Consider the following 22933-nt stretch of genomic DNA (forward strand, 5'->3'; position numbering starts at 1 on the left):
TATTTTTTTAAAAAACTAGCTTTTAGGGGCACTTGGGTGGCTCAGTAAGTTAAACATCAGACTTTGGTTCAGGTCATGATCTTGTGGTTTGTGAGTTCAAGTACCTGCTGACAGCTCAGAGCCTGGAGCCTGCTTGGGATTCTGTGTCTCCCTCTCTCTGCCCCTCCCCCACTCACGCTCTGTCTCTTTCAAAAATAAACTAAAAAAATAAAAAAAAACAGCTTTGAGTTTTATTAATCTGTTCTACTGGTTTTGTTTCTATATCATTTATTTCTGCTCTAATCTTTATTATTTTCTCTTTTCTGCTGCCTTTAGGCTTCATTTGCTGATCCTCTTCTAGTTCCTTTAGGTGTAAGGTTAGGTTATGTAATTGAGACCTTTCTTGCTTCTTGAGATAGGCCTGTATTGCAATGTAGTTTCCTCTTAGGACTGTCTTTGCTGCATTCTCAAGGGTTTGGACTGTTGTGTTTTCATTATCATTTACCTCCATGAATTCTTTTTCTTTCTTCTTTAATTTCCTGGTTTATTCATTAATTCTTTAATAGAATATTTTTGAACTTCCATGTATTTGAAGTCTTTCCAAATTTTTCTTGTGGTTGATTTCAAGTTTCATAGCATTGTGATCTGAAAAATATGCACGGTATGATCTTGATCTTTTTGTATCTGTTCAGGGTCTTGGGCCAGATGGCTTCCCAGGGGAATTCTGTCAGCCATTTATTTTTTTTTTAATATATGAAATTTATTGTCGAATTGGTTTCCATACAACACCCAGTGCTCATCCCCAAAGGTGCCCTCCTCAATACCCAGCACCCACCCTCCCCTCCCTCCCACCCCCCATCAACCCTCAGTTTGTTCTCAGTTTTTAACAGTCTCTTATGTTTTGGCTCTCTCCCACTCTAACCTCTTTTTTTTTTTTTTTTTTTGCCTTCCCTTCCCCCATGGGTTTCTGTTAAGTTTCTTAGGATCCACATAAGAGTGAAACCATATGGTATCTGTCTTTCTCTGTATGGCTTATTTCACTTAGCATCACACTCTCCAGTTCCATCCACGTTGCTACAAAAGGCCATATTTCATTCTTTCTCGTTGCCACGTAGTATTCCATTGTGTATATAAACCATAATTTCTTTATCCATTCATCAGTTGATGGACATTTAGGCTCTTTCCATAATTTGGCTATTGTTGAGAGTGCTGCTATAAACATTGGGGTACAAGTGCCCCTATGCATCAGTACTCCTGTATCCCTTGGATAAATTCCTAGCAGTGCTATTGCTGGGTCATAGGGTAGGTCTATTTTTAATTTTCTGAGGAACCTCCACACTGCTTTCCAGAGCGGCTGCACCAATTTGCATTCCCATCAACAGTGCAAGAGGGTTCCCATTTCTCCACATCCTCTCCAGCATCTATAGTCTCCTGATTTGTTCATTTTGGCCACTCTGACTGGCGTGAGGTGTCTATCAGCCATTTAAAGAAGAGTTAATACTCATTCTCAAACCAGTCCAAAAAATAGAAATGGAAGAAAAATTTCCAAACTCATCCTATTAAGCCAGCATTACCTTGATTCCAAAACCAAAGACCCTGCTAAAAATGAGAATTACAGGCCAATATCCACAATGAATCTGGATGCAAAAATTCTCAAAAAGATACTAGCAAATCAAATTCAACAGTACATTAAAAGAATTATTCACCATGAACAAGTGGGATTTATTCCTGGGCTGCAGGAGTTGTTCAATATTTACAAATAAATCAATGTGATACACCACATTAATAAAAGAAAGGATAAGGACCGTATGATCAATCTTCTCATAAATGCAGAAAAAGTATTTGACAAAATACAACATCCTTTCTTGATAAAAACCTTCATGAAAGAAGGGATAGAAGGAACATAACTCAACATCATAAAGGCCATATATGACAGGCTCACAGTTAACATCATTCTCAATGGGGAAAAAACTGAGATCTTTCCCCTTAAGGTCAGGAACATGACAGGGATGTCCAATGTCACCACTGCTGTTCAACATAGTACTGGAAGTCCTAGCCTCAGGAATCAGACAACAAAAAGAAATAAAAGGCATACAAATTGGCAAAGAAAAATTCAAACTTTCACTCTTTGCAGATGACATGATAATCTACGTGGAAAACCCGAAAGACTCCAACAAAAGACTGCTAGAATTGATACGTGAATTCAGCAAAGCCGCAGGGCATAAACTCAATATACAGAAATCGGCTGCATTTCAATACACCAACAAAGAAGTAGTAGAAAGAGAAATCAAGGAGTCAATACAATTTACAACTGCACCAAAAGCCATAAGATACCTAGGAATAAACCCAACCAAAAAGGCAAAAGATCTGTTGTCTGAAAACTATAGAAAGCTTATGAAAGAAATTGAAGAAGACACAAAGAAATGGAAAACATTCCATGCTCATGAACTGGAAGAACAAATATTGTTAAAACGTTGATACTACCCAAAGCAGTCTAAATATTCGATGCAATCCCTATCAAAATAACACTAGCATTCTTCACAGAGCTAGAATAAACAATCCTAAAGTTTGTATGGAACCAGAAAAGACCCTGAATAGCCAAAGCAATGTTGAAAAAGACAACCAAAGCTGGAGGCATCACAATTTCAGACTTCAGGCTGTATCATAAAGCTGTAACCATCAAGACAGTATGGTACTGGCACAAAAAAGACACTTAGATCAATGGAATAGAATAGAGAACCCAGAGTTGGACCCACAAACATATGGCCAACTAATTTTTGACAAAGCAGGAAAGAATATTCAGTGGAAAAAAGATAGGAAACCATTAAAATCCTAGAGGGAAAAACAGGCAGCAACCTCTTTGACCTCAGCTGTAGCAACTTCTTACTAGACATGTCTCTGGAGGCAAGGGAAACAAAAGCAAAAATGAACCATTGGGACTTCATCAAGACAAAAAGTTTCTGCACAGCCAAGTAAACAATCAACAAACTAAAAGGCAATTGACAGACTGGGAGAAGATATTTGCAAATGACATATCAGATAAAAGGTTAATATCCAAAATCTACAAAGAACTTATCAAACTCAACACCCAAAAAACAATCCAGTGAAGAAATGGGAAGAAGACATGAATAGACACTTTTCCAAAGAAGGTATTCAGATGACTAACAGACACATGAAAAGGTCTCAACATCAATCATCATCAGGGAAATACAAATCAAAACCACAGTGAGATACCATCTCACACCTATCAGAATGGCTAAAATTAACAACTCAGCAAACAACAAATGTTCGCAAGGATGTAGAGAAAGGGGAACCCTTTTGCACTGTTGGTGGGAATGCAAACTGGTGCAGCCACTCTGGAAAACAGTATGGAGGCTCTTCAAAAATTAAAGATAGAATTATCCTATGACTCAGCAAGTACACTACTAGGTATTTATCCAAAGGATACAAAAGTGCTGATTCAAAGGTATACATGCACCTCAATGTTTATAGAGTGCTATCAACAATAGCCAAATTATGGAAAGACCCCAATTGTCCATTGGCTGATGAATGGATAAAAAGATGTGGTGTGTGTGTGTGTGTGTGTGTGTGTGTGTGTGTGTGTATGTGTGTATATGTGTGTGTATACACACACACACATATATACACACACACACAATAAAATACTACTCAGTGATCAAAAAGAATGAAATCTTGCCATTTCTAATGATATGGATGAAACTAGAGTGTATTATGTTTAACTGACTGAGCCACTCAGGTGCCCCTTAGAGTGTATTATGCTAAGCGAAACAAGTCAGTCAGAGAAAGACAAATACCATATGATTTCATTCATATGTGGAATGATACACCCAGTGCTTCTCAGTTATGGTAATTCCATTACTTAACTGATCATGAGTCCACTGATCATTGAAAGAAGGCATTAGTAAGCTGTGTCCATTCAGTGATGTAATACCCTTTGGTCTAATCAATAAGTATCTAATAAGAGTAAATATTTAAATGTATTCTTTCAAATAAACATTGTGATCATGAGACGTCCATAAAGGACCATTTAGCAGTATATATTAAAAATGAAATCGTGTATATATTTCAGTGCTGCTACTCAGCTGTCTTTTTTATGATACATGTTTATAATACTCTAAAAGTAAGAGTTCTGGATTCTGTGGCCTTTCGACTCCATTATGGTTTGGATAGTGGTCCAGGTAGGTTACGTGGATGTAAACTCTTCCATGAAGAAATAGAGAGGAGAGAGAGGAATCTAATGAATTGGAAACGAATCAATTCCGTAATTAAATAGGGGAATTGGAACATATAACTCACAACCAAAATAAATATAGAAGACAGCAGGATAAGTGGAGTCAAATCATGGCCTCATGTTCCATATTGGAAAAGTTATTCACTGGAACTGCACAGATGTTTTAAATGTTGATCTCCAGATGAAGTATAAAGTAAGAGCAGAAGATTTGAGTCTAGTGGAGTAAATGTGAAGAATTTGGACAATTTGAAGAAACTAGCTTTGATATATTATGATTTTCTGGGCCACAGACTAGATGCAATGGTTGAACCATCATAGAAAAAGAAGCATGTTGTAGTAGAAATAACCTGGACTGAATGGAAACCAGGGTCAAAGGTATTCATTCTGGATTTACCAAAAACTTGTTCCTTAGCTTCAGCAATGCCATTTGTCTTTCCTGTACCTTGGTTTCCTAACTCTAAAGGGAAAGAATTTCATAGTCACTAGCAAAATTTTATTTAAGTCCTAGCAACAACAGTCTTCTACAAGCCTTGCTGCATTGATAGCAGTAAAAACAGCTACTTTGGGAACGTGTAGCTCCCATGCTCATACCTATATGTCTTTCTGCTATTCTGAGTAGTGTCTGGAGCTCTTTCTACCCTTCTTTTGGAGAATAAAGAGGTGGAGAAATTTCTAGGATAATCAGATTGATACACTTTTCTGCAAATTTTCTTATGTCCCAGTAACTCCAAGTTAAGCTAATCATTTGTTAGCAACACCAGACTAGTATTAGGAAGTAGAAGGTTACAAATTTTTATCTGAATGGCCCTAAACATTGATCTATTGCTTTATTTCCTTCCTACAAAAAGTGAATTGTAATATCATTCTGTGGATTCTGCTTATATAAGGGACTAAAGCCATGGCTACTTCAACTCATCATTTCCAAATGGTTTACTCTTTCTATTTTACTTGGGGCTCCTGGGTGGCTCAGTCATTTGAGCATCTGACTTCGGCTCAGGTCATGATCTTGCAGTTCGTGAGTTTGAGCCCTGTGTCAGGCTCTGTGCTGACAGCTCAGAGCCTGGAGTCTGCTTCGGATTCTGGTGTCTCTGTTTCTCTCTCTCTCTGCCCCTTCCCCACTCGCGCTCTGTACCTTTCTGTCTCTCAAAAATAAATAAACATTAAAAAACTACTTTATTGAGGTATGACTGACTTACAAAAAGCTGAACATATTTAAAATATATAACTTGATGAATTTGGAGTTACGTATATAGTCATGAAACCATCACTATAATCTATTCTATAAACAAAGCTATCACTTCCAGAAGTTCCTCCCTCCTTACGTTTATGTATTTATGTGACAAAAACACTTAACATAAGATCTACCCTCTTAGCAAAATTTTAAGTATGCAATATGGTATTGTTAACCATGGGCTCTATGCTGTACATTAGATCTCTAAGACTTACCATTTTGTTGAACTGAAACTCTGTACTCTTTGACTAATACCTTCCCATTTCCCCCTCCCTACAGCCCCAGAAACCACCACCATGCTCTCTTTTTCTGTAAGTTTGACTGTGTTATCATATAAGATTTTTCATGCAGTATTTGTTGTTTTGTAACTGGTTGGCTTCACCTTAGCACAATGTACTCAAGATTCATCATGTTGTCACATATTATAGGATTTCCTTTCTTTAAAGCCTGAATAATATTTCATTGCATGTATATACCAAATTTTTTCTATCCATTCATCTGTTGATGGATATTTAGGTTGTTACCACATCTTGATTATTGTGAATGATGCTGCAATGAACATAGGAGTGCATATATTTATTTGAGATCCTGATTTAAATACTTTTGACTACATACCATGAAGTGAAATTGCTGGATCATATGGTAATTCTATTGTGTTTCCAAATGATAGCAATGAGTTATCTAAAACATAAATTAAGAAAACAGTCACAGTTATAATAGCATCAAAAAGAGTAAAACCAAGAAGGTAGAAGACTCCTACACTGAGAACTACCAGTCATTGATGTAAGAAATTAAAGTAGATGAAAATAAATGGAAGAACATGATCACAGGGGCACCTGGGTGGCACAGTCGGTTAGGTGTCTGACTTCAGCTCAGGTCACGATCTTGCAGTCTGTGGGTTCGAGCCCCGCGTCGGGCTCTGGGCTGATGGCTCAGAGCCTGGAGCCTGTTTCCGGTTCTGTGTCTCCCTCTCTCTCTGCCCCTCCCCCGTTCATGCTCTGTCTCTCTCTGTCCCCAAAATAAATAAACGTTAAAAAAAAAAATTAAAAAAAAAAAAAGAAGAACATGATCACAGATTGGAATATTGTTATTATCCATATTACCCAGTGAGATCCACAGATTCAATGAAATCCTTATCAAAATTCCAATGTCATTTTTAATGGAAATAGAAAAAAAAACCCTAAAATTCATATTGAACCACAAATGATCCTGACAGCCAAAGAAATACTGAGAAAGAACAAAATAGAGGCATCATATTTCCTGATTTCAAATTACTTTACAAAGCTACAGTAGTTAAAACACTATGGTACTAGTTAAGACAGGCATACAGACCAATGGAACAAACTACAGATCCCAGAAATAGACTCACACATAAATGATCAACTAAATTTTGACAAGAGTGCCAAGAATACAGAGTAGGGAAAGGATAGTCTCTTCAACAAAAGGCTTGGGAAAACTGAATATCCACATGCAAAAGAATGAAATTGGATCCTTGCACCATATATAAAAGTCAACTCAAAATAGATTAAAGACTTAAATAATGGAAATGGAACTGTAAAACTCATGGAAGAAACATAGAATACCCTCAGTGGATTTGGCAATGATTTCTCTGATATGATACCAAAGGCATAGGCAACATAAGCAAAATTAGAAAAGTTGGACTAAATCAAACTAAAAAAACTCCTGCACAGCAAAACTTCCCCCCATCCAAAAAAACCTCAACAACAAAAACAACAACAACAACAATGACAACAAATAATCACAGAGTCAAAAGAAAAATTGTAGAATTGGAGAAAATATTTACAAACCATTTATCTGATAAGGGGGTTAATATCCAAAACATATAAGAAACTCAAACACTTCAGTGGCAAAAACAAAAAAAACAGAAACACAATCCAATTAAAAAATGGGCAAAAGGTTTGAATAGGCATTTCTCCAAAGAAGACATACAGGTGGGCAACAGGTATATGAAAAGATGATCAACGTCACTAATTTTCACAGAAATGCAAATCAAAACCAAAATATCACCTCTCACCCTTGTGAAGGCTATTAGCAAAAAAAAAAAAAGATAACAAGTTCTGGTAAAGATGTTGGTGCGAATGTAAAATGGTGCAGCTTCTATGGAAAATACTATGGCTTCTTCTCTTTCTGAAGGAAACATAGTTTACATCTAGTACTACCACTTTAACATATGTACCAGATGACATGAAAGTTGTCAGCTCTGAGTGGAGCCCAAATCTGGAAAAGGTTCTTCTGCATGAGTTTCAGGCTCTGTGCAGAGTCTTACTGCTTGGATTATACTACTGAAATATACAATGAAATTGGAAAAATTTCTAATTTTTCACCATGTACCCCAAAGGTGTTTTAATTCACACCATTAACTTTCCCTTTGTAGGATGCCCATAGGATAAGAGATTCAGCAAAGCCCTGAAGGAGCTGTTCCTAGAACTCAAATGAATCGAGGTGATGCAAGTGACCTAGCAGTAGATGCCACATGTGTTATGAGCTCCCACCCAGATCCCTTCCTTCAGGACAGAAAGATTTCTTCAGGACGGAAAGATTTATTCCCTACTGTTGGAAGGTTGTTATCTGACATCAATTTGCCCTTTTGGGAATGCCCTTGACTAAAGAGAACTGGAAAAAAGAAGAAAGAAAAGGGGGGCACCTGGTGGCTCAGTCAGTTGAGCATTGAACCCTTGACTTCAGCTCAGGTCATGATTCCAGGGTCATGGGATCATGGCCTGTGTTGGGCTCCATGCTGAGTGTGGAGTCTGCTTAAGATTCTCTCTCTCTGCTCCTCTTTCCCACTTGTGTGCTCTACTTCCCCCACTTGCATGCGCTCTCTCTCTAAAATAAAAAAATAAAAATAATTAAAAAAAAGAGAGCTGACATACCCAAGGCCGTGTTCACTTTCTGTGTTAGTATGCATCAATAATAGGTTAACAGTCCACTTGGGACAATTCTGGAATCTCATTCCAGGTGCAGAGCTCCCACAAGTTCGGCAACTTCTGCCTCTGCCACCTCCTGCTCAATTCCCTACTTTCAAATGGAATTAATTGATCCTAATAGCATTCTCTAACAAACGCCATGCGTGTTGATCTTCATCTCAGAATCCATTTCCCTAGGAAATACCAAACAGTGGCCATAGCAGCACAGTTGAAGTCTCTCTGTAGACTCAACATGAGCTTTTCTTCACTAAGGGTGATCTGTGTACCATCAGTGCTGTGTGCTTAAGCTGCCAATGTAAAAGTAAAGCCTCAATACTTTCTATGGTACCGTACCTCACCATACTCTCAGGAAACCCACTGTCCACCTTTTGTGGAAGGATTAGAGACCTGTCATCATAGCGATATAAACTTATTCTGGGTTCTGATTTTTTCCCCACCCATAGTGCTTCTGCTAGCACTACCATTCATAGATTTATAGAATACCTTTCCTGTCTTATCTTATCATGTGTTATTCCATATTGGCTCTGGAGACACATTTATAGAAAATAAAGTGTGACAATGGGTTTACACACCTATAGAATTCACTAGACTTACTTATGCTCTATAACCTAGAAACAACTCACTGATAGAATTGTGGAATGGCCTGGTGAAGGCTTAGCTTTTATACTAAGAGGTTGGTGTAAAACCTTGCAACTTTAAGAAGCTATTTGATGCAGTATACATCTTAAACCAGTGCCCGATATATACATTGCTATCTGTCTTAAAGCTGGAATATATAAGCCCAAAGTGGAAAAAGTCACTCTTGTAATAAGATGAAATAATTCATTGGAGAAATGTATGCTTCCTATATTTATTCTTGTGGGCTTTGGTTTAGTAGGTTCGGAGGTCTCAGTGCTCCAGGAAAGAAAGTTTCCAAAGGGAACACAGATGAATCTAGTCTTTGACTACTTTGGGCTCCTTATGTCATTGAACCAGCAGATGGAAAAGAGCTTACTTTTGACATTTGTGGGGACAGGGGCAAGAGAAAAAATGGAAGCCTGTAAGCCATAATGTTAAAATATTTGAGAATTATAAATCAAGGTAACAAGATCTTGAACACAGCATGTTCTATACTTCTATATTGATAAATATATTTTTTCTTCTTCTTTGGTATCTTATTACAAATTTTTAGAAACTTTGGTTGCTTTGGCCAAACCCAAAGGTCCCTAGGGATAAAGTCCCTTGACCCATGGGCTCCTTCTAAATTCCTGCCTGCAGTGCCACTTGCTCACTGTTGTCTGGAACTATTAATTAGCTTTATTTCTACACATGGCAGGATTTTGTGTCATTTTGTGTTAGAGAATGAAGGAAAATCTAAGACTCCATGAAAATGCTCTTTTATATATACAGGTAAAATGGAAAGATGATAATAAATTTAATAATAAGGAGAGCTCTAGTGTCAGACATGATTATGTTGTTGGAATTGCTATGAACATGAGTCATATCCTCGAGTACATGAGTGTTATCCTAAAGCAGAGTAGATGGCATCTCGGGTAACTAATTGGCTAGTAGTGGAGGATAATTGTGACAAAGGGTATTGACATGTTGGAGGTTAGCTGACCTTAACTTTTAACTAGAATCACACAGTGATATGATCATGTGAAAGATATTAGAAAAAGTTAAATGGCTTTATAACGTTTAGGATTCAGCTCTCTGTTATCAGTGATGATTATATAAATGATTCTTATCCCATGCAATTTGACAAACAGGTAAGAAATACTGGTGACACACATAACTAAGAAGACAAGGGTTGTTGTGTTATCCATTAGCTTTTCAAATAAGATGAAGTATAAACTTATTTTCTGTGAAAAGGGAAGCAAATTTATAAGGTACTTGAAACATTTGTAAGATGGAAAAGAGTCTCATAAATCACTAAATAGAGGAGACACCCAAAGACCCAAAGCTAAACAAATTATTTCCAACGTAAATATCATCTTAAAATATGCTGTGAAAAATTTAAAAACAAAATGAAAACTACCAGGATATCAAATTAGTTCTGCTGTCTTCTGTGCTTTAGAATTTTAGAGTGTTTTACATTAATTTTATAAACTGTAAGTAGAATGTGGAAGGGTTTAGAGAAAGTTGAGAAATGTGATTTTTTGTTTTTTGAGTGGGGAGTAGATGAGAAAGATTATAAAGGGAAATATGAAAGGATTTAAGTTTTTAAAAATTAATTTTTTTCAAGTGTAACTAATACACATTGTTGTTTTTTTTAACGTTTATTTGAGACAGAGAGAGAGAGAGAGAGAGAGAGAGAGAGAGAGAGAGAGAGAAAGAGAGAGATACAGAATTTGAAACAGGCTCCAGGCTCTGAGCTGTCAGCACAGAGCACGATGTGGGCATCGAACTCAACAGCTGTGAGATCGTGACCTGAGCCGAAGACAGACGCTTAACCAACTGAGCCACCCAGGTGCCCCTACAGTGTTATATTTATTAGCCTTAGGGATACAATATAATAATTCAACCTTTCTATGTATTACTCACGGATCATCATGATAAATGCACTCTTAATCCTGTTCACCTATTTCACCCATCCCTCCATCCCCCTCTCCTCTGGCAACTACCAGTTTGGTTTTGTTTGTTTGTTTGTTTGTTTGTCTGTCTCTTTTTTGTTTCATTTCTTAAATTCCACATCTGAGTGAAATCATATGGTATTTGTCTTTTTCTGACTGGCTTGTTTAACATTCAGAAAGCTAACAGGTGACTTAGCTTGTTGAAGTTATGTATATAAAAAGTTAATTGGCAGGAATAAAAAGCATAGCATAAGGAATACAAAAAAGTTAAAGGGACACAAAAAACTATTCATATTGCACACAGTTATAAAAAGTAAAAGAAATTGTTTTAAGTTAGGAGAAGCATACTTTTACTTAGATATTAAAAAGGATTTTGTGGTAATTTGAAAAATGAAGTGCAGGATATTTTAGCTGATGGAGGTTTTAACCTCTCAATATTTTTAGATTGGGAAGGAAATTTATATGAATGATGGTTTTGATTTTCAAACCTAGGAGATGTGGCTACCTTTAAGCTGGATAATTCTATCATTTGGAACCCCAGCTGCCAACATTTCTTTCATCTATAAAGGATTCAATATCTGGGAAACTGTTTCTGGATGATTGATAAATTCTGTATGGGTCAAGAAAAAGGGTTAATCACAATAAAAGGCAAAGAGTTATGCCTTTTCTTTTTTATCATGGATATTTAACTAATTAAAACAGATGGTTATAATTAATGTATTTGAGAAAAACAATTTAGAAACTTTCCCTTTTGAGCACAGCCACTTTATGAGAAGCTGGTTTCAGAATATAATCAACCTGGAGGTTGATTGTAGGTATCTGATGACTTCTAAGTGAATAAATATCATATGCTGGTGTTTCCATCTAGAATCCTGTCTATGACTATTGCTCAGGGTGGAAAACTGGATCCTGACTATGCCTCAAGTGGATATAAAACTTTGATGTGTGAATTTCTATATTCTCGGATATTTGTTTATGCGTTTCTCTTCCTTTTAGTACATCTGGTAAAAACTAACTTTTGACTTCTATTTTTTCCCCCCAGTACACATTCGAGGGTAACTAAAGAACACTCAGAGTTGTCCTATTAGGTTCCATATTTATAACTCCTTCCCCTTTAAATTCACTTTTCCTCAAATTCCTAGTTCTTGTGTAGTGGAAGGGGATTGGAGAGCCGAAAGGCAAATAAATTCACTGCTAGGTGTATGTAACTGATATAACTCATGGAGAAAGTCTTCTAAGAGACTAAGCACTTAAAAGACACCTACAGACTGGGTGGCTCAGTCGTTAAAAGTCCAACTCTTGATTTCGGCCCAGGTCATGATCTCATGGTGGTGAGATCAAGCTCTGTTATCAGGACTCATGGTCAGTGTGAAGCCTGCTTGGGATTTTCTCTCTCTCTCTCTCTCTCTCTGCTCCTCCCTCATGCTCAAAATAAATAAATAAAACATTTAAAAAAGACAGTTGCAGACATAATGCTATAAGGCATTTATAATTACAGAATTTTTGGAGAGTGGGTTGAGAAAGTAATATAAATCATATCTGGTAATCTACCTCTTAAAGTGTGCCTTGTGTTCTCTTTGTCATTATATACTTTTTTTTTAAAATTTATTTTTGAGAAAGAGAGAGAGAAAGAGAGCATGAGAGAGAGAGTGAGCATGACCTGGGTAGGGGCAGAGAGGGAGGGAGGGAGGGAGAGAGAGAGAGAATCCCAAGCAGGCTCCACACTCTTAGCATGAAGCCTGATGCAGAGCTCAATCCCATGAACCATAAGCTCATGATCTGAGCTGAATTCAGGAGTGGGAAGCTCAACTGACTGAGCCACTCAGGTGCCCCTAGGCTTTTTTTCTTCATTCTTCTTCCATTTTAGTGTTAAGTTTGATATCATTTTTTATTTTTCCTTAATTCTTTTTCAACCTTTATAATCTATTTTCTATTTTTTTCTGTCTCTTCAGAACTCTTCCCAGTCCTTTCATCAGACATATTTTCATGTTTTTAAAATCATCCAGTTTTATCCTTTCTATGTTTGTTGAATCATGATATTACAAATATAAAGCTGCTATACCTATTACTATTTCAATTGCAATCTGATTTTCCTATGCTGAAGGCCACCTTTATTATGTCTAGGTCATATTTGCATATCATTGGAACCATTAGCCAATTTTGACAGAGGCAATATCTTTAGTATTTCTCTCCATCTTTTTTTATTTTAACATGTGTTAGCAGTTGAGATTACAAAAAAGGATAAACAAAATTCCTCCCCTCAATCCATTTACATATAAAACTAACTGTAATGTAAGGTGGTGAATGATGCTTAGGGGCCTGAATAAAGTGGTATGAGTGGGAACATGGACAAGAATGGTATATATCTGCTTAATGTGTGAAGAGGTGATGGGGAAAGGAGTATAAATAAACATTATAGCATGGTTTACTTTGAAGTATGGATTGTGTTCTTCCAGAAAGAAGAGCAGTGGGTGGAAATGGTGGAAGGTAAGTTAAAGAAGAACCAGTATATTTGAAGGCATGGGGGCATATGTATTATGTGGCATTGTCAGATAATAAATAGATATTGCTGGATCATAGGGTACAAGAATGGATGTAAGAAAATGACATAGAAAATGAGGTTGGAAAGGCCCAGACTCCAGACAAGTTTGAATGCTTTATTAGGAGTCTGTGGTTCACCCAGAGGCAAAAGAGGACTCATGAAATACTATTAGTACTATGACCAGGGTTGAGAGCAGATAGATTTTTTTAAAAAATCTTTTTTTTTCAACGTTTTTATTTATTTTTGGGACAGAGAGAGACAGAGCATGAACGGGGGAGGGGCAGAGAGAGAGGGAGACACAGAATCAGAAACAGGCTCCAGGCTCCAAGCTATCAGCCCAGAGCTTGACGCGGGGCTCAAACTCACGGACCGCGAGATCGTGAAGTCGGACGCTTAACCGACTGCGCCACCCAGGCGCCCCGAGAGCAGATAGATTTTTATTGGAGGAGCAGAAACATTTGAAGGAGAGGATCTTGATGAGGCAGTGTGGTAGATCTAGTGATAACTGTTGAAAGGAGGGGCAGTCGCTCTGGAAAGCAGTGTGGAGGTTCCTCAGAAAATTAAAAATAGACCTACCCTATGACCCAGCAATAGCACTGCTAGGAATTTATCCAAGGGATACAGGAGCACTGATGCATAGGGCCACTTGTACCCCAATGTTCATAGCAGCACTCTCAACAATAGCCAAATTATGGAAAGAGCCTAAATGTCCATCAACTGATGAATGGATAAAGAAATTGTGGTTTATATACACAATGGAATATTACATGGCAATGAGAAAAAATGAAATATGGCCTTTTGTAGCAACGTGGATGGAACTGGAGAGTGTGATGCTAAGTGAAATAAGCCATACAGAGAAAGACAGATACCATATGGTCTCACTCTTATGTGGATCCTGAGAAACTTAACAGGAACCCATGGGGGAGGGGAAGGAAAAAAAAAAAAAAAAGAGGTTAGAATGGGAGAGAGCCAAAGCATAAGAGACTGTTAAAAACTGAGAACAAACTGAGGGTTGATGGGGGGTGGGAGGGAGGAGAGGGTGGGTGATGGGTATTGAGGAGGGCACCTTTTGGGATGAGCACTGGGTGTTGTATAGAAACCAATTTGTCAATAAATTTCAGAAAAAAAAAATAAAAAAAAAAAAGAAAGGAGGGGCAGTGAGAAGAGAAAGAAGCAAATACATGGCAGATGTATTAAATTAAAAATGAAATTGTGAAACATACTTCAACCCTTTGAAAAGTACTCAAAACTGTATGATTGGCATATAACTTCAAGATTTAGCAAGAAACATCTGTTGTTTTATCAGATTTCTTTTGAGTAGTAAATCATTACAAAAGCAACTGATATCACTCACGTTGTCAGATTTCTCCCTTTCCCTCCCCAGAGAAAAACACTATTCTGAAGTTGTTAGGCAGATATCCTTCTTTTTCAAACTTTTACACTTCTACTACCTATATATTTATATTTAATATGTAATAATTATTGAGGGGTTTTGGAATTAAAAAATTATTTCATTTTACATATATGATTTTATAATTTTATTTTTTAATTCAATGTTATATTTTTGAGATTTTTCCATGGTGACAAATATATAGCTGATTCATTCACTTATTTTCCAAATAATTCATTCAATTGTATTAATTTACAAGAATTTACTTATATATGACCTCACTATGGACATATAGGTTATTTCCATTACCACAGGCATTAAAGAGAAAGAATTAACTAGATTTGGTGACATGTATTTTCTCATATGCTCAGTTCTATAAGACATTAATTTTCTCCATTTTGCAGATGGGAAAGGGCTCAGATGAAATGTTATTCAAGGTCACCAAGTTATTAGGTGACAGAATGTGAAATATTGTATTTCAGATATTGTGGCCTATTTCATTATCCCATGTAGCTTCTTTAAAAAGTAATAGAGGGGCGCCTGGGTGGCTCAGTCAGTTGAGTGGCCGACTTCGGCTCAGGTCATGATCTTGCGGTCCTTGAGTTCTAGCCCCATGTCGGGCTCTGTGCTGACAGCTCAGAGCCTGGAGCCTGCTTCAGATTCTGTGTCTCCCTCTCTCTGACCCTCCCCTGTTCATGCTCTGTCTCTCCCTGTCTCAAAAATAAATAAACGTTAAAAAAATTTTTTTAAAAGTAATAGAAATAATCCTTATAAAATTTAAGAGCTAAAACAGAGATGAATTCAAAGAATGATGCAATCATAAACAGAGCCTATATTTGGGGTGCCTGGGTGGCTGAGTGGATTAAGTGTCCAACTCTTGCTTTGGCTCAGGTCATGATCTCACAGTTGGTGAGATTGAGCCCCACACTGAGTGCCAAGTCTGCTTGGGATTCTCTCTCTCTCTGCCCCTCCCCACTTGTGTGCACACACTCTCTCTCAGAATAAATAATTAAATATTAAAACAAACAAAAAACCCAGAGCCTACATTTAACATGAAGTCGCAGATGAAGTCTGGAGTCCCAACATCTACACTGAGATTAATGATCAACTTTAATCACTTGGACTCAACTTTAATCACACTTGGACTCAAAAGAGACACTCAAGCTTTTTACAGAAGACCTATTATGTCCCCAAGCATTATTGTAGGTACTGTGGGTTTGTGAAGAAATATTATAGGTAGAGTGGTCCTATAGTTCATTTGTGAAGTTAAAATGAAACCCTATGAACAGAAAGCTACCCAGGTTGGAGGAGTCAAGAGTGATTTCATGAAAGAGGTAAAACTTGAATACAGACAACATTATGGCAACTTCTAAGTAGTTCACTCATGATGGACCCTGTTCAAGGGTCTCAGCGCCTCCAGGGAACAAAAGGTTGAGTGGAACAGGTTAAACTAGCTTTTTATATCATGAGTTCATCCAAAAAACATTTGTTTCAAGTAAGAGTATTTGCCTGAACAATTAGAATAAGAACAAATGCATTAGAAAACAGCCAAGCTTTCCAAGACACTGAGGTACATTAATTTGTTGATAGACAGTTGTCAGGGATGATTAATCATGGAGACTGAGGTACCACTTACCAGCACGACAATAAAGGGAAGTCATCAGCTACGAAGGGGTCATCTTTCCTCCAACAATATCTACCATCACCCTGCCACATGTTTTTGCTCAGGCTGTATCCTCAGTAAGTCACAGATAAATGAAAGAAAGCAGGGAATTGGAAAAAGGGGTGATCTTGGAGTCAGTAGACCTAGGTTCTAATACAGGCTCTAACACTAAGTAAATTTATGGTTTTGGTCAAGTAATTTAACATATTGGGGTATTTATTTTCTGATCTATAATGACTAGAGACTTTCCTAAATTGGAAATATTCACTTTATCAGTATGTCCCAAAGTTGACTTCACTGGTTTCAGTCTCTTTGACTTCACTGAATGTTTCCTTTTAGTTATATTCCTACTTTGTTTTTTTTCTTCAGACAAAATTTTCACTTTCCTGAATTTCTTTCTTTACTCTTACGGTCAGTCTCTAACCCAAACAAGTACATTTTATTCACCCTTTCAGCAAATATTTATTTGCCTTTGTTATGTATCTGGAGTGATTCTGAATTTTTCATACCTTGGGTTGAATAAGACAGATGTGATCCATAACTTCATGGGGCTTGCAGCCCAGTTTGGAAGGATAAATTAAACAAATAATAATTTACCTTCATGGTAAGTACTATTAAGAAACAGTGTTCTTTGAGAGCAAATCAACTGCATTTGTATAAGATAGTTTATTTTTTGCCACTAAGAGAATGTGATTACTATATTAATAATTAATTATTGAAATATAATATATTTTATGATATGGAAGTTTGATGCTCCCTATTGGTCAACAGTATTTTATTTTCTCATTCATTCATTCATTCATTCATCATGTCTCAGGCATTCGTTGAGTGCTGTTATGGGCAAGTGAAATAAAGAGAAGTAAACTTAGCATTGCTGAATACTTAACATAGTCATATGATTAAGATACATTAATTATTTTACTAATTGCTGTTTCATAAATGAATACTGAAGCTCAAAGACTTTAAGTAACTTGCCCAAGATCAACCTATTAGTCGTGAGCATGTTTTTTTTTGTTTGTTTTTTTTCGTTTTTGTTTTTTTTTTTTTGAGAGAGTGCGAGCAGGGGAGAGGGGCAGAGGGCTTGAGAGAGGGAGACAGAGAGAGAGAGCATGGAGTCCATTGCAGGGCTCGATCCCATTACCCTGGGATAATGACTTGAGTTGAAATCATGAGTTGAACTCCTAAACTGAGCACCCAGGTGCCCCCAGTTGTTGAACATTTGTATAAATTTTCGAAATCAAAATCCAAAACCCACATTCTTTCTACTAAGACATGCTGTATCTCTAAATAAAATAATTATACTATAATGTAATTAGTTTTTTAGAGATTTCATAAAATCATTTCCATTACATTAGGATCCATTTCATAGTTTTAAGCTTTTCACATCAAGTATAAAGTATACTAAGGCAGTGTTGCTTGAATTACTTGTGTTGAAGTTTAAACTTTTATCTTTTTTTCTATAAAAAAATATTTATTTAAGTAATCTCTACACCCAATAATCTCAGGGTCATGAGATCAAGAATCACATGCTCCTCTGAATGTACCAGCCAGGCGCCCCTCAATTTTTTTCTTTTCTTTTTTTTTTTTTAATTTTTTTTTTTCAACGTTTATTTATTTTTGGGACAGAGAGAGACAGAGCATGAATGGGGGAGGGGCAGAGAGAGAGGGAGACACAGAATCGGAAACAGGCTCCAGGCTCTGAGCCATCAGCCCAGAGCCCGACGCGGGGCTCGAACTCACGGACCGCGAGATTGTGACCTGGCTGAAGTCGGACGCTTAACCGACTGTGCCACCCAGGCGCCCCTCAATTTTTTTCTTTAATGGACTAACACTTTTATAAAATACACAATTAGAAACTTGGGTATCACTCTAATATCAAATATCTAGAGAAATTTCTAAATACTCAAAAATTTTGGAATATGATATTAATTGATAACATACAGTTCATAGACCAGCCCCACTCTGCGGACATTTTCCACTGCTTCAGGAAGTCCAACTATGAATAAGTCATAATTCCTTCTTTCAAGAAGCTCATAGTTGAATGGGTGAATTAGGATTGTTCTCAGTTCACTATAAACAAGGGACAGTAAACTAAGTGCTACTACTAATAAAGCAAGATTCTGTGGATGTGGTTAACATTTCAGTAATATTAAAGATGAATATGTTCCCAGAGGTGGGGACTGGGATGGAAGAGAAGAAGGGTCTGTGTGTCAGATGAAGTTTTACAGACTTGGAAGGGATTGCAATAGTGATTAGTTCTGTGTGACTGGGGCCAGATTGTATTAGTTTGGGACCCAAAATCAAAAGCTTTGGCTCATGTTGACTATCTTATATCTCATGAGTAATTGCAGCACCAACCATGGGAGGAAGCAGAGAGTATCAAATGCAGAGACAACTTGGTGGTAGAGAGCAGCCCCACATGACAGTCACTGATTTTTCTGGGTAATCACATTCGAGAGGCCATGAGCATATTAGGTCAGTTCTAATGCTAAAGTAGAAACAGTCTTTCATAATTGTGGCCATCTCTCCTAATATATTAACATAATTATCATCATTTACATTTTCTCCTATTGTCCTTCTTCAGGTAGCTGTGCCAACAACGCCAATGGATGGAACGAATCACTCTGTGGTGTCAGAGTTTGTGTTCCTGGGACTCACCGATTCCTGGGAGATCCAACTTCTCCTCTTTGTGTTCTCCTCCACGTTTTATGTGGCAAGCATGATGGGAAACTCCCTCATTATGCTCACTGTGACCTCTGACCCTCACTTACACTCCCCCATGTACTTTCTGCTGGCCAACCTCTCCTTCATTGACCTGGGAGTTTCTTCTGTCACTTCTCCCAAGATGATTTGTGATCTTTTTAGAAAGCGTAAAGTCATCTCCTTTGGTGGCTGCATCGCTCAAATCTTCTTTATCCACGTCATTGGTGGTGTGGAGATGGTGCTGCTCATCGCCATGGCCTTTGACAGATATGTTGCCATATGTAAGCCTCTCCACTATCTGACCATCATGAGCCCAAGAATGTGCCTCTTCTTTTTAGTGGCTGCCTGGATGACTGGCCTCATCCACTCCATGGTTCAACTGGCATTTGTGGTAAACTTACCCTTCTGTGGTCCTAATGTGTTGGACAGCTTTTACTGTGACCTTCCTCGGTTCATCAAACTTGCCTGCACGGACACCGACCAACTAGAGTTTATGGTCACAGCCAACAGTGGATTCATCTCTGTTGGCTCCTTCCTCATACTGATCATTTCCTACATCATCATCATTCTTGCTGTTCAGAAACACTCTTCAGCTGGTTCATCCAAGGCTCTGTCCACACTGTCAGCTCACATCACTGTGGTATTCTTGTTCTTTGGTCCTTTGATTTTTTTTTATACGTGGCCATCTCCCTCCATACACCTGGATAAGTTTCTGGCCATCTTTGATGCTATTCTCACTCCTTTCCTAAATCCGGTCATCTATACATTCAGGAACCAAGAGATGCAGGTGGCAATGAGGAGAGTATGCAGACAGCTAGTGAATTACAGGAAGATCTCTTAAGGAATGTCTGATGTTGTGAAGAGCCCTTGTTGATTACTGATGTCCATTATTGATGGTCAAACTCAGGGAGAAGCTCTTGTTTGTCTTACCTTGCTTTGATTATACACACTGGTACTGAGTCTATTTTTCTCTTTCACTCAGGAGGGAGGGACATTTACTTTTGAAAAAGAGATAGTTACACAGGAAGTATTTTTAAAACAATGATTATAGTAATCTCAAATCTAAATTCCTAAGGAATAAGATTTATATGAAGTAATTTTTAGAAATATAAGGAGGCATACTTCCTTAAGGCCTTCACAACAGGGGGAGTTATTTCCCAATCCACCTTAATTTAGTATGACTTCATCTTAACTATATCTGCAGGGACTATTTCCAAACACAGTCACATTCACAGGTATTGGTGGTTAGGCTTTCAACTTACATATTTGGTAAACATAAAACAACCCACAGTAGCGGGATAGGTAGGAGAGGTTCTGAGAATGAGAATGGTTATAGCATAGCCACATATTAATCAGAACAAAAATATATTTAAAATAAACAGTAGAAAGAATTTAAGCTCTTTCATTGGCAACTATGTTTTTAAAAATGATGGAGCATATAAAGTCAGTGTAAGATACAAAAATCAGAGAAAGACTAATACCATATGATTTCACTTATTTATGGAATTTAAGAAATAAAACACATGAATATAGGGGAAAGAACAAAAAAGGAGAGAAGGAAGGAAACCATAAGAGACTCTTAACTTTAGAAAACAAACTGAGGGTTGATGGAGGAAAGTGGGTGGGGAATGGGCTAAATGGGTGATGGGTATCAATGAGGACCCTTGTCATGTTGAGTACTTGGTGTTATATGTAAGTGATGAATCACTAAATCCTACTCCTAAAACCAATTTTACCATTCATGTTAACTAACTAGAATTTAAATAAAAACTTGAAAAAAACCCAAAAGACAAGACACAAAAAGTTATGATTATGAGCTAAAGGATCTCTGCTAAATTGGAAGATTACACAGAAGGTAAAGAATAACACTTACTGCCTTTAGTCAAGAGCAGAATGAATATACCAAAAGAAATTTGTCAGGTCCATGTAACAGAGAGAAACCAAGTCTAGCTGTGTTTCAATATAGTACTTGGTCATAAAGCATTCCTGTTTTAAAAAACAAACCATTTAAAGCTGAGCTTTGCAAGTTGCCAAAATATTAACATATATCATTGTTTATTTTCAGTCTCATTATTTAAAAAATATATGAAACCAAGGCAAATAGAATTTACTTCCTGAATCTTCTACGGTTTTTTTTTTTTTTTTTTATCTACATTGGTTGTGTCTTCCTCTTTCAGATTCTGGAATAACCAGACATTCTATCTGAGAATAAATTTATCCATTTCCCCCACTGGATAAAGAAAACCAGATCCTATTACCTTGCAAATCAACCATATTTTTTGGCTATTATTACTTCTCATACAAGTCTTTTAAAAAATGTTTACTTATTTTGAGGGAGAGGGTGTGTGCAAGCAGGGTAGGGGCAGAGATAGAGAGAGAGAGAGAGAGAGAGAGAGAGAGAGAGAGAGAGAGAGAATTGCAAGCAGGTTTCGTGTTGTCAGTGCAGAGCCCGATGTGAGGTTCATTCTTATGAATCATGAGATCATGTCCTGAGCCAAAATCAAGAGTCAGATGCTTATCCAACTGAGCCATCCAGACATTCCATACTTCTCATACAGTCTTAATCATCTATTTTATGACTTTAAGTAATTAGCTTTGGTTTCACAGACAGTATTCTACTAAAAAAACCCAGAGCCCGACAGTAGTTTAAGTGGGAAAAACTGGTTTTAACAAGGAACATTTAAAATAGGGGAAACGAGACCACAGTATAGAACCGGACTTACCTTCCAAAACAATTAGAACAAGTGGGGATTTATAGCCGAAGAACAGATGCGGAGGGGTGGTTGGTGGACAGAAATTACTAAGAGGAGATATTAAGCATAGGGAGACTTCTTGTTAAACTGACCTAACAAGATTCTTGCTAGAGGCAAGCCAGAGTGATCAGATATTGAGAGTAGGGGTTTAGAAATTTGACTAGCTATCAAAGGTGAGGAGTTTTCTCTAAACTGACTTACCAGGATTCTAGTTATAATTGGCCTGTGCAAGCCCAGCAAGGATGGGCTCCAGGTTGAAGCCTAATGGAGAAGAGTGCTCCGAGGAGCCTGACTAAAATTTGATCAATGAGATGAGTCTGTTAACTTGTGGGTAACTGACAATTGTCTGTCATATATTATTATTTTAGTAGACTAATAAGGCTCAGGAATGCTCAAAATCTAATCTCCTATTGTCCCAAGCATCCAGTTACACATTGTTAAAGGTAATAAACATTATTCTTAGGGTAGTAAAAATGAACACATTTACTAACATGATCCAAAGATATACCCTTATAAAGGTATAAGCAACACACACACACACACACACACACACTCCATGACAAATGTTTTAATACTCAATCTCATTTAAAAATTGCCCAATGAATACCCACTAATTACTTTACTAACACTAAACCAAAATCTTAAAACAACTAAGGATCTTAGAAATTATATTTCAGGGGCACCTGGGTGGCTCAGTCGGTTGAGCATCCGACTTCAGCTCAGGTCATGATCTCGCGGTCCGTGGGTTCGAGCCCCGCATCAGGCTCTGTGCTGACAGCTCAGAGCCTGGAGCCTGTTTCAGATTCTGTGTCTCCCTCTTTCTCTGACCCTGCCCTGTTCACGCTCTCTCTCTCTCTCTCTCTCTCTCTCTCTCTGTCTCAAAAGTAAATAAATGTTAAAAATAATTAAAAAAAAAGAAA

General features: G+C 37.4%; 1 protein-coding gene across 1 annotated transcript; it reads left to right on the forward strand.

Moving 5' to 3' along the window:
* Positions 1-19162: 19162 nt before the first annotated feature.
* On the forward strand, positions 19163-20101 carry LOC122467860 (olfactory receptor 4F3/4F16/4F29-like). The gene has a single exon (XM_043554442.1). It carries the CDS (start codon positions 19163-19165, stop codon positions 20099-20101), a length of 939 nt encoding a protein of 312 aa, XP_043410377.1.
* The last annotated feature ends 2832 nt before the right edge of the window (positions 20102-22933 follow it).

This window comes from Prionailurus bengalensis, chromosome B3, assembly GCF_016509475.1.
Source record: "Prionailurus bengalensis isolate Pbe53 chromosome B3, Fcat_Pben_1.1_paternal_pri, whole genome shotgun sequence".
NCBI lineage: Eukaryota > Metazoa > Chordata > Mammalia > Carnivora > Felidae > Prionailurus > Prionailurus bengalensis.